The sequence below is a fragment of the Epargyreus clarus genome, unplaced genomic scaffold, assembly GCF_041222505.1.
Source record: "Epargyreus clarus isolate Ecla_fem2 unplaced genomic scaffold, WU_Ecla_fem_2.2 ptg000010l, whole genome shotgun sequence".
NCBI classification, from domain to species: domain Eukaryota; kingdom Metazoa; phylum Arthropoda; class Insecta; order Lepidoptera; family Hesperiidae; genus Epargyreus; species Epargyreus clarus.
The window spans coordinates 4,677,414-4,690,191 of NW_027332218.1; the positions used below are offsets into that span (position 1 = coordinate 4,677,414).

General features: G+C 35.0%; 2 protein-coding genes across 2 annotated transcripts; both read right to left on the reverse strand.

Annotated features, from left to right (window-relative positions):
* Positions 1-17: 17 nt before the first annotated feature.
* Positions 18-9,197, reverse strand: LOC140745365 (uncharacterized). The gene is made up of 3 exons (XM_073077166.1): positions 9,094-9,197; positions 1,293-1,721; positions 18-726 (listed from the first exon to the last, which is right to left on the reverse strand). The coding sequence occupies exons 1-3, from the start codon at positions 9,185-9,187 to the stop codon at positions 452-454; spliced, it is 798 nt and encodes a 265-aa protein (XP_072933267.1). The 5' UTR covers positions 9,188-9,197; the 3' UTR covers positions 18-451.
* Positions 9,198-9,916: 719 nt separating this feature from the next.
* LOC140745631 (trypsin, alkaline A) lies at positions 9,917-12,530 on the reverse strand (the record flags this gene model as incomplete). Its single annotated transcript, XM_073077567.1, has 4 exons — positions 9,917-10,109; positions 10,614-10,769; positions 11,100-11,358; positions 12,325-12,530. Coding segments are annotated over 4 exons (771 nt in total), but the record flags the coding sequence as incomplete, so codon positions are not given.
* Positions 12,531-12,778: the final 248 nt, after the last annotated feature.

Genomic DNA, 12,778 nt, shown 5'->3' on the forward strand with positions numbered 1-12,778 from the left:
CTGACGAAGTTGAGCAGAAAATGTTCATGTGAGAAAACAGTGCGACTGTTGAAAGGATCTTAGAAGCAAGTGTATTGATTATATCAATGTAAGTAAAATACCGTAACTTAAGATAAAATCTAATTAAATGATGTATTAGCAACCTTCATTCAGAGTCACATAAGAAGCTTCGTTAGGAGTATAGGTGCTCTGTGATAGCAGCTGTATGTTCACATGACATTACTGACGCGGTTAAATGTGTAATCGTTTGTCGATGTCACTAGCATTACGTACGCTATGATTATAATAGCGTTTAATAATAATCTAAACATATTGGCACCTAATACCAACTCCATAGGAGTTATGAATGTCTTGTCCACCATCTTAACAAGTCTATCTTACAAAATCAGCATTGGGAAAGGCAGACATAAGTAGATTTTGCTTCTACAACCACAGTATTGCCACTAAAAAACTATTTAATAATCTCCCCTACTTGTAAAAACGCGCTTCCCTTGTAGACAATGTTGCCAACACCAATTATAGTCCAAGAGCCCGTATCTTCAGAGGTTACATTCTTCATGACGAATTTACATGTATTTAAAGTAGTCCGAGCGTAGAATCTGTCGAATGTTGTTTTCGGTGGTATGATTTGACAACTCTGGAGGTCTTTGATTGGATAGGCGAAGCTGAGGCCGAATGGCTCCCCGAGATACAACTGTGACTTCTCAGGAAGTAATGGTACCGTTTCTGTAAAAAACACTAGAATTAATTTTCGTAAAATATAAATTAAATAAATTATTTAATTGTATAGAATTATTTGTGGTTGGAATGTGGCGACACCTTTGACATAATTATCTACTTCTGCTTTATAGTGTAACACTGTTATATTCTGGCTTAAAGGATATTGTATGTGAATGTTTACATTTACACAAAAGGCAAACTTAGTTTTCATTGGTAACAACGTACCTGTACCTAGTTTTCAAGGTGATAGATCCTAATGTAATTCGTCTCCGGAGTCACCAATTTCTACCTAGTAATATTAGTGTTCATAGCTGCTGTGTCCCGATTTGAGGGGTGTGGTGAGGAAGGCATACTTACCCGAGGCGTTACAATTTACTTCGGAACGCATACTTAGGTGTTAGCTTACCAACGCATCTGCGGCCGACCTCTGTAGGATTCTAATGTTATCTGGGGTTGATTTCAAATGTCCACGAGTGGCAGTTGTCACTTACCATAAGGTGTACTGCATGCTCGTTTCGATTTTAAAAAATACGCTCTTATCTCTGTGTTTATATTTACGTAAGTTAACTCACCAACTATTTCTATCGTAATAACCTGGAACATTTCTACCCAATGTCCATCTATATCTTTGTAGTACGCACTTAGCACCCAGTTTCCGTGATCTTCCTCTTGTAAGGGTCCTATCATGAAATCGTGAGCTTCCATCTGGGTTTCTTTCTCCGCAAAATCATCTGAGTTGTCATTACGACTTGTATTATTAACGTCGAAAATTTGAAAATTCGCAGAACTATTTTTCTTAGACCCTTTGGTGTTTTTGATAGCTAAATCGTTATAGATGTCGCTGGAGTCTTTATTTTTATTTAAGTTTAGTTCAATGGCGTCTCCGTTGGGTTTGTGCAAATAGTATTGTCCTTCGGCGTTGACATACGGAGCTGATAATATTACGATATCGTTCAATACACTTGTGATTAGTATTGGTGTCAATTCGATCTTTGATTTACCTGTAACAGAGAAATCTAAAGTGAATAACACTTATAAGGTAAATACAGAATAATTTTCAAAATTTGTCAGCTTTTGGTTTTTAACCGGCTTAGAAATTATTAAGAATAAATTAGCGGTAATTAGGTTAGGTTAATATTGCTGTTTTAGATTACAATCTTAATTGAATCGAGTTATGGGTACACGTCAATTAATTTCACTTTCTATTGAGAACAAATTTAATAATGTACCTAATAAGGATTCAAATTATGTATTGACATCAATGTATCTTAGAGACAGTACCATTCTGATAATTTGATTTAACTAATAAGTCTAAGCATATAGTTTATCGGACATTATAACTGTATCTGTATATATATATAAGAATGTCCTCATAGTTTGTTTGCTGTCTTAAATTAACTACGAGGACGCGGTTTAATTGATGCAGATCTTAATGCATCGATCATACGATTTATCTCTTATGTACATACTGTTATCGTCGTTAATAAGAAGCTTGGATATTAACGATATCACATTTTTATAACGTTACATTAAAGTAATAAGTGACTCATTTGATACTACAGTTTAAAAACAGATGCGGGTAGGTGAAGTGGGGACGACACCTTGGCGGCGCTCGAATTAACAGAGAGCGACATTCTGGTCGGAGACTTCAGCAAGAGCAGTCGAATAACGGAGATACTTGTGTAGTTATAATACTTCTAATCACTAGTGTGAACTTACTTACGTATAATTGTTATATCGTTACTCTGTACCGTTTATGTGACTATATTATTACATGACTTCAAGACCTTCAAGATGAGTTTGATTTCATCAGAAGTGTACAAGAACCAGCTCACAATCATGGACGGCGATTCGTAAGTACGAACATACTTGACACAGGAATAAGAACCGTGAGTTAAAACATTATTATGTCATATGTGAATTCATCTTGGTAGAATAAGTAAAAATGGGGGTAGATAAATGTCGTTGATGTAAGGGAAAACTCATTTGAATTAAGAAAATGGATAGATTGAGACTAGTAATTCAATGAAATGTTAATACCCTCTGAAAATGATATACTTAAATTTTGTGAACAAACTTTACTCTTATCAAATTACTTGTTAACATTGTAAACTGAGGTGTTTACTTCAAAATAAGTGCATTTTCTGTGAAGAAGTGTCTAAAAGTAATTTTGCAAGGCAGTTCTTGTGGTAAATCTGTCCATTTGGTTAAATTCTGTGGTGTAAAAAGTAAATCCTAATTGTTCTAAAGTTACACCTACTTTGAAATATATAGAAATACACGTACTTATGAAAATATTTTAAGGATCTTTAATCTTAAATGTCAGGCTTTATAGATATGGGAACCTAATGGTTGTTAATATAGGCTAATGTACGCCAGAAATTGCATACAGGTTAGATTTGAATTTATTTTTGATAACTTTTAATGTTTCAAACGGGGTTTACGTATATGCGTTTGTTATTATTGTATGGAAGGGACTATGCGGTAGCAACAAACGCAGTTACAGAGTACAGTATACCTACTTGATATAAGTGACACGTTTATTAAGTTGCAAAATTTTGATTATTCATAATTGTACAGAAATGTATAATATCTACGTGGTACATATTTAACTGCCTGCAAAAAAGTATCACGACCACGGTATTGAGTGGCTGAGTGTACCCAGGAGGGAAATGGTAAATGAGTTTAAGGTTTATTGTTTTTTTTTTTTGGATATTAATTGACTATATTTAAAAATAAACTTGCATTCACATCTACATTGTTCACATTTTCATTTTATAAATCAATGAAAGTTTCCTTTTGATTTCATATACTTGATACGTAATTGTTATGAAAGAAGCATACGTACGTTGCCAAATTTAGATTTCCATCAATTCTAGGCGATTTCACGCAGTACTGTGTACTACTGTGTTTTGACTCCCATAAAGTATAAATGCACATTAGTTAATGATCTATAAGAAAACTGAGAAACTTATGCGCAGCGGTCTTTGGAATATTATATATAAAAATATCTCTCTTATCTCCCATTCTACTTCTGACTGACTCACTTATACATAATATTAAATGTCTGTTTTAAATTTAGTATGCAACGTTTCGTTTTGTATTAATATTTCTTTACATCTCGTAATTTTAAATCTTTAAATTTCAATTTGAATTTGACACATTACACGTCCTTTTGGTTTGAAAATTGGGCACTATCAAATACTGGTAAATGAAGTTTGTACCTTAAACGTTGAGACGCTTAGACTATCGATATTATCAATTATGTGAGCCATTTACGAAATGATAAACGGGATCCACTTTGTATGGGATTGAGAATAAATTATTTTAAGTAAAATAATAATAATAATAATAATAAATTGATGCTTTTATAACTTGAGCTTAGTTCTATTTACAAGTTACAGCAATTAAGTTATTATACGTATTAAGTGAGAAACGGTCACTGAAGCCTACATAAATTTAGATAGTCTCTTGTATACCATATTTAAAATGAGTCTTGCCTGCGACTTTGTTCATGTGGAGTCAGAATATAATTTGAATTGCATTTTTAAAACGAGTCTTGCCTGCGACTTTGTTCATGTGGATTCAAAATATAATTTGAATTGCATTTTTAAAACGAGTCTTGCCTGCGACTTTGTTCATGTGGATTCAAAATATAATTTGAATTATACAATGCCCTCTGTCAAGATCACGGAGTACGTTAGTAATTTGGAATTCTCCATTACCTGGTCATGTAATGTTTTTAAAAAAAAATGTATACTTTTGACATCAACTTCGTAGTTTTGGTTTTAATGCATTTTCAAACATACAATCCGACAGACAATTTTTCTTTTTCAAATATATTCGATGTAAACACGTGAAGATTTCATTCTTATTATATGTATATCATAGCCAAATGAATAATAATGTAATCAAATAAAAGCATAGGTACATTTCGATGGGATTTTCTTATACAATAATTTACTTTTCATATAAATTTCATACGGTTCACAATTGCGTCATGTCTAGGTTTTCTCTATAGAAACATCGAGCATCTCCTTGAGAGTGTTGGTTGTAAATGATACATATTATATTAATATAATCTATACAGATATTACGCACTAATATAATTTTTATTACAAACTATATAAAAGTCAGGTGAAGCCGAGGCGTTTGAAATATATATAATAAATATGAATTGTTCGGTAATAAGGTGTATCATAAGATAGTTTGACTAACTGTTTGTTTGGCTGGCTGGTATAAAATCATGATCAACTTTAATAGACCTTTTTCAGGTCATAGAAATTTTAGGTTGTGATTGATAAGGAGCCACATGTTATGTAAAACAGTTATAGTTTTAAATCTGACGATCGTGATGAGACAAAATTAGAATCGGACAAGATTATTAAAATCATGTCATGTCATAAGTATTTCAAAATTTTTAAATAAATCTGACCGTTCAAAGTAGGTAAAAATCGAATTCAAATATTCCGTTACATACATACAGGTCAAGTTAATAAAAGCGTGGCAAAAATAAAAGCGTGTTTAAAAAAAATCTTTTATCAGTTGTAGACACAAATAAGTATAGTTAAATAATGGCCGGTTTCTGAAGTCATTTTTCTTGGTAGGTAGTTTACGAGTGTGTATTCAATAACACTATCCGTTTGATAACTACCTACGGAAAAAAAAATCCGCTTCCGAGGAACTCAATGTAAGACAAGGTCTGTTTAAAGTCCGTTTAGATTAACGGACCATTTTAATGTGTTTATTCTTTCCATAACATTATTTGATTTTTTTTTTAAAAACGACGTTTGCGTAAAGTCTAGCAAATCTTCCTTAGTATAATGCATAACTTTTACGGTAAAATAGCCCAAACTATAACTTCCTTATGGGAATCTTAATTTAAAACTTTTGGTGAAATAAAAAAAAAAAAAAAGTTAAGTAGTTAAGCCATACACAATTGACAAGTATGTCGCTGACGTGAACGCATGGGTCCTTTGCTTTGTTAATTAAATTTTGAAATTCATGTAATAGTATGTATTATTATAACTGAATATAAATTCAATTTAATGTAATGAAATTTCTTTCTGACTTTCAAAAGTGGGTTATGTGGCCCTACTTTGAAAGAAATAATTTGAATTTGTGATAAATAACGTAAAAAAATTGGGTTCATACAACTTATACGTGTTATATTGTGTGAAATTCATGGTTTGTTTACCATTATTTAGTCTTTAACTTTGATATCATTCATTTCAAATATTCACGATATATTATTATTTTGATACTGCTTCATCAGTTGATAAAAGACGTACATTGGAAAGGCAACTATTTGTATAAAATAACATTGTAATAATTAAAAGAAGTACTAAGTAGTAATAAAATAATTTTATAATAGTATTTTGAGTCGCACAGATTCATTTAGTGGCCAACTATAGATCTATCTATCTATCAGTATAACAGTTATTGAACAGGTTGTTGAGCATTCCGAAATGGACTAATAAGATTAACGTCGTTATTCTGATGCGTAACTTTATCGAATCAATAGTTGTTGGAGATTTAACTATTGGACTTAGAATCCAGACATAAGTAAAGTGGGCAGCTAGATGTTGTCATTACTGTAGGTGTAGGAAACTTTTTTAGTTTGATTTTTATTTATCTGTAGTTAAGATGGATTAGTGCAGATGCCTCGAGCAGTGTAATGTTCGCGGGTGTCTCTTGGTGATGCATATGGTTGGGTGTATGTATGTATGTATGTTGGGTGGATGTATTACATTGAGTGAATATTGCATTTTTAGAGTAAATTTGAGTTGAGCACTGGCCGAATGTTATCGTAAACAAGGTATAAAAACTGCGGTGATACATGACTAGAGTGATCCTACATGAACATCACCTAGTTTAAACCGTGTGTTTTATTATTTAACAATGGTCTAATGCATTCGCTTCAATACCTGTCGCGCATATGACATTTATGTAAAGAGTCCTTATGAACTATGCCTGCAACAGAAATCCGTGGTGAACACTGTTGGGGCAGATTTATAACCTAGGTAATACACAACTAGTGTGATTCTATATGAACATCACCTAGTTTAAGCCTTGGTTCGGATCAACAGTTCGGGCTTTTTACATGCGAGTCGGTATTGCAAGAAAATGCGTAGAGTTTAAGCCATGTTTTTGATAAACAGTTCGGGCCTCTTACGTGCGAGTCGGTATTACAAGAAAATGTGTAACTCTTCTGGACTTAGGCATTAAACAACTGGTTTTCTTTTGCAGCTCTTGCATCAGACCATACACGATCGAGGACGAACGTGTGAGCAGGACGGCCGAATGTTATCGTCGTTAATAAGAAGCTTGGATATTAACGATATCACATTTTTATAACGTTACATTAAAGTAATAAGTGACTCATTTGATACTACAGTTTAAAAACAGATGCGGGTAGGTGAAGTGGGGACGACACCTTGGCGGCGCTCGAATTAACAGAGAGCGACATTCTGGTCGGAGACTTCAGCAAGAGCAGTCGAATAACGGAGATACTTGTGTAGTTATAATACTTCTAATCACTAGTGTGAACTTACTTACGTATAATTGTTATATCGTTACTCTGTACCGTTTATGTGACTATATTATTACATGACTTCAAGACCTTCAAGATGAGTTTGATTTCAATACCTATTTATTATTGGGTACATACTTATATCCTAGCAGTAATAACGAATTAGGATTCGATACTTGCATAGAAATACTTTTTCTAACGACTTTGAATGTAAGAGGGCGCTTGTCCCTAAAATTCTATGGCCTCAAAAATGTGTTGATGTGCGATGAGTGATATTTTGTAATGATAAAAAAATCTCAAACACATTGTTGTGGAGTCACAACAATGTGTTTGAGTTTTTTTTTGTAAATATTGAGTTAAGCATTACACTTAACGTGCATGGTTCAGAGTAGATTTAAATCCAATTAATATTGGAATTCTAAGCCTAAATGCCTATATTAAGAACTGCATAAGCAGAGAGTTACCTACAGATAAAAACTTTCGTAATATTACGAACATTTTTCTGATTATTATGTACAAGTACATTTTAACAACAATTATTACATTCTGCAACAATTATTATTGATATTATGTTATACAAAATAAGTATAAAATGTGCATATCTATTGTGACTGTAAAGAGTAGGTAAATGGTAATTGCCATGAAATTGATTGAATATGCTTATTTCCCTCTCGTCACGCGTCAAGGATTGATTTTTTAAATGATTTTTGTCCGTCAGATTATATTTCAGATAATTAAAATGATAAAAGATTTCAATAATCGTTCTAAGTAAATCTCTTTTGTTTTTGTATCGGAAAAATATGAATAAACAGTCACATGCATTTATAATAAATTACACATAGATTAGTAAATTTATTGCTTAGAGTAATTAAAAATACATAATGTGTCTTTAAGGGTCACGCTCACGTATTGTCATTAACATTGGTTTTGGAGCACTTTGAAATTAACTAAACTTAACAGTAGGTTAAGTACCTATAATATTCTAAAAATCTAGCATTGTAGACACCGTATTTTTTAAATCAAAAACATTTTTGAATAAAAATTATAAGTAGATAATGTATGTATAATACGTGCCGAAGAAATTTATTACTCATCAGCAAAGGATCTAAAGCTCGTACATAAAAGCTTTATACATCAGATACCGAACAAGCATACTACCTATCAAATCTTCTGACCCGGATTTGGTTATTCTTAGAATAAGAATTGCAAAGACCATACCTAGGCTCATGAACTTTGTGTTGGCAGGTCAATGGGAAACAAACTTCTTCGAGGCATTCCAACTTAGTCCTCAAGTGCAGCAACGCATCTGTGGGCTGCCTCAACTGGGACATTATTTATTTAGGGTTGATTATTTATATATTAGATATCCATGGGCAATAGCAGCCACATACCGTCAGGTGGACTGCATGCTCCTTTCCTACGTCCATATTAGGTATATAAAAAAAATCGTAAACTGTATTAGTTATCTTATATCTATCTAGTACCTACACTGTACAACCTGTCTCACGCGGTCCATTGGACTAATGGTCCAAAACATCCAAATATACAACATTACACACCATACATCCATCCAACAAACATCCAACATACACACACAACCACTAGTTTGTACTTAACAATATAAACTTAATAAATTAAAACAAGTGACACCTTTTTTTTTTTTTGTTTACGAGGGGGAAACCTTCAAAAGGTACCCGACGACGTGGGAGCGACGCCGGGTTATGTGGGATTTTTACCGCACTAAAACCCCCCCGGTGGTCGTCCTCAACGCTTGTTGGAGAACTCCGGGATCTCCGAGGGAACACAACCGGAGTAAAAAAAAAAAAACAAGTGACACCCACTAATAATTTCTGGATCGTTTTCCCGATGCACTGCACACTTCGATACCGTCGCGTGTATTATAAGAATACTCGTAAGAAACACACGCGCGCTCATATCGCTTGTATATTTGTAACTGATACCACACAGGGTACGACTGATAGCAAAACATTTGTGTAAATAGTTATTGAAACTGTGTACCGAAACGGAGTATCGGTAGATGCTAATAGCTTAGCTTTTAATCGAATTTAAATTATAATTGGATGATTCATATTTTATGTATTCAAGTATTTTACTTAATAATTAGCAGCTTATCGAATTTAAATTATAATTGGATGATTCATATTTTATGTATTAAGGTATTTTACTTAATAATTAGCGCTTTAGTTAACAATGTTGTAATGGTAATTAGGTACTTATTTAAAGGTTTTCTAAAGGTAGAACTTTTGTGGTACGAATCTGGCACCACCGCCGCACTTATTTCTGCCTAATAACAGTAGTGTTAAAAGCTGCTGTGAAGGAATTAAGGAAAGTCGTAAGGAAGACATAGGTACTTATCGAAGGTGTTCTTATTTAGTCTTTGATATTTTTGCTTACCAAAAATCGAAATTTATCAATTTCTAGTAGACAGACACTGTCAAACGTAGATCTTTGGAAGGTAAAACATTCAACGGCTACAATAACGGGCCTACCGTCTAACTATCTTCGAACTGTGATAGACAAAATTTGATTAAAATCATTTGTAAAAGAATAAAACATTAAAAAAAGAAAAGGAATATCAGTAGATCTAACCGTTAATAGAAGTAGAAGAATTAGATTTACGGGTAATAAATAAAAAACAGTAGGTAGCTATAAAACAATTTATTCTCTGCTAGTGTCAGCAAAAGCTCTACGCCGCAATGGCGGTGGCGACTACCCAGCGAGAGAAGACCGGGAGCCTTGTGTTGATGTTGGGGTACCGCCCCAGGCCACAGCCCTCCGTCCAGGAGTACACGCCGACCACCACTCCGTTGTGGAGCAGGGGGCTGCCAGTGTCACCCTGGAAGAGAAAGTAAGACCATTGACGGTGAGGAAAGAAGGAGGATCAGACTGTGAGGAAGAAAGAAGAAAGAAAATAGAAGATATTAAGGAAGTTTCATAGTTTAAATACAACAATCTTTGTGGTTTAATTAAGGATAAGCGATGTAATAGGGTAGTGGAAACGGAAATTACAATACAGCTAAAAATAAGTCACAACCTTAAATTATGCCATTGATCAAGCCGCTAAAGGTATATGTACCTTAAAATAATTTAGAACCAGTAGCGGCTTTGATTTGATATTTGATAATTTGATAAAATTCATTATATTTGATTAATTGATTTATTTGATTAATTTAATAAAGCTCATTTCATTTTTAAGGCTGTTCGATAATCCGCGCATTTTAATTGATTAACTATTTTTTTTTAAATCAATTTTAGTTCACTTGACTTTATGCCCTGAGCTATCCAACGTAACGATACATATTCATGTGTTCTATAATTTAATTAAGCAACTCCTACTTACCAAACACTGTCCCCGAATACCAACATCTAACCACCCGGCGCAGAGCATGTTGGGGGTGACGGTGATACCGAGAGGGCTGTACCGGTTGACGCAGGTTTGTTGGTCAGTCACCCACATCTGCACTTGTCGGAGGACGTTGGAAGATGCTGTAGCGGCCTGGAATTTAAACCAAAGTTATAAAAAAGTATCAAGTTTAACTCACTCGTGTTGCAGACAGAAATGTCGTAGTTTCTAGAAAGATAACTAGAAAGATTTCTAGAAAGATGTTAGATGTATTTTTTTAATTTTAAGATAGTAAAAACCAAAAAAATTGCCAAGTGCGTGTCCGAAGATACTTCTAGGTAGGCTTTATTAAATTTAAGATAATAGAAATCAAAAAAATAGGCGAGTGCCAAGGAACTCAAAAAAGTAGGGACCACAATTATTCTTTTAATGTTTATTTCTTTTATTGTTATCACAGCAGTTATAGGGAGTTACAAATCTTACCGAAGTACCACCCCATCCTATAGCAACCACTGGCTGGTTGTTCGCTAGACTGTAAGCGCCTCCAGCAATGAAAGCAGCTTGCACGGCGTTAGGAACCATTACTAAGTTGACGGTGGTCCTCAAAACCGCGATATCGCTGTTCAGGGTGATGTGGTTGAAGTCAGGGTGGCGAGTGATGAGCCTGATGAGGTGGACGATACCACCGGACGCGGCGTATGTTGAGCCAACTCGAGCACGCCACCATGCTGCGGGGTGAAGACTGAAAGATAAATTAGATGTGTTTGTAGGTTGTAAGGTTATTGTAGAACCTGTTTCAACCGGCGAGGTATCGTCGTCACACGTATTTGTAACGTGAAACGGTCCTTGCGATTTATTGAAGGTGGTAGAACCCTTTGTGGTTCGACTCCGGCGTCACCACCGCCACTCCTATTGCCTAATAACAGTAGTGTTAGGCGCTGCTGTGTTCCGGTTTGAAGGGTGTAGTAAGGGAGACATACTTTTCCGAGGCGTTCCAGCTTAGTCCTCAAGGGTAGCGGCGCATCTGTGGCCGACCTCAGGTAGGAATATCTAATCCTATCTGGTCGATTACAGATGTCCATGGGCGGCACTAACAACTTACCATCAGTGGGACTGCATGCTCGTCTGCTACTCGTATATTATAAAAAAAGATATATTGGAAAGGTGTGGATGCCGTTTAACTTACAAATGAGACGATCTTAACCAGAAGTGGTAACGCGTCTACAATCGGCTTCAGTCTTCAGATAAAACTCCTTTTTTATTTGTGGAGTCGGTAATGACCTTGCTTTCTCTTCTATGGTAATAATTGTCCATTGGTGGCATCACGACTTATCATCAAGTGGACTAATTCATGCCTAGCAACCATGATGTTTATTACAGAAGCGAGAATATGACCTCTTTCATTCACGGTTGACGTTTAGAATTTAGATTCTACCCTAGAGAAAATACCCAACATTAAAAATTAAAAACAGTTTTCTTCTTTCATTTTTTTTAATAATATAGGAGTAGCAGACGAGCATGAAGTCCACCTAATGGTAAGTGGCTTCTGCCGCCCATGGACATCTGTAATCAACCCCAGATAGGATTAGATATTAGCAGCGCTTAACACTGCTGTTATTAGGTAGAAATAGGTGTGGCGGTGGTGCCGCCGGAGATGAACCACAAAGGGTTCTACCACCAAAAATTCAACTCATAAAATCACACTTACGTTCCAGCAGTATGGAAGCACGATGCCGCGGTCAGGATGGCGGAGGTGGTCAGGATGGTGCCACCACACGCTTGCGTGAAGTCACCAGTTCCACGGTTGGTCAGCAGCGCCGTAGAGAAGGGAAATGCATCAATGGTTGTCGCCTGCCCACCTGATATCCTTGAGCTGATATCTTCCTTAGATTCTGCGGAAGCTGTGTAAAATCTTTTTTACATACATCTGCCTATGTACCTAGGTATTACTTACGTAAACTTTGGCACCGCCTCAAGTCTTTAACTCATAGGATATAGTTTTGCTATCGAGTCCAAAAAAATGTAGGCAAAAAACAAATAATGTCCTCATTTTTGAAGAATTTTTCTTATTTCGTCTATGCTAAGAGGACGGATAACCCTTGTTTGGCTTCTTAAAACCCAATTTATTTACGCCAATACCCAATCTCTTATCTTTTCTTCTT

Coding starts and splice junctions, on each gene's coding strand:
- LOC140745365 (XM_073077166.1), bottom strand. CDS start 9,187: ATGAGCGCGCGTGTGTTTCTTACGAGTATTCTTATAATACACGCGACG. Junction 1,722..9,093: donor AAACGATCCAGAAATTATTA/GTGGGTGTCACT, acceptor TCTCTGTTACAG/GTAAATCAAAGATCGAATTG. Junction 727..1,292: donor TATTACGATAGAAATAGTTG/GTGAGTTAACTT, acceptor TGTTTTTTACAG/AAACGGTACCATTACTTCCT.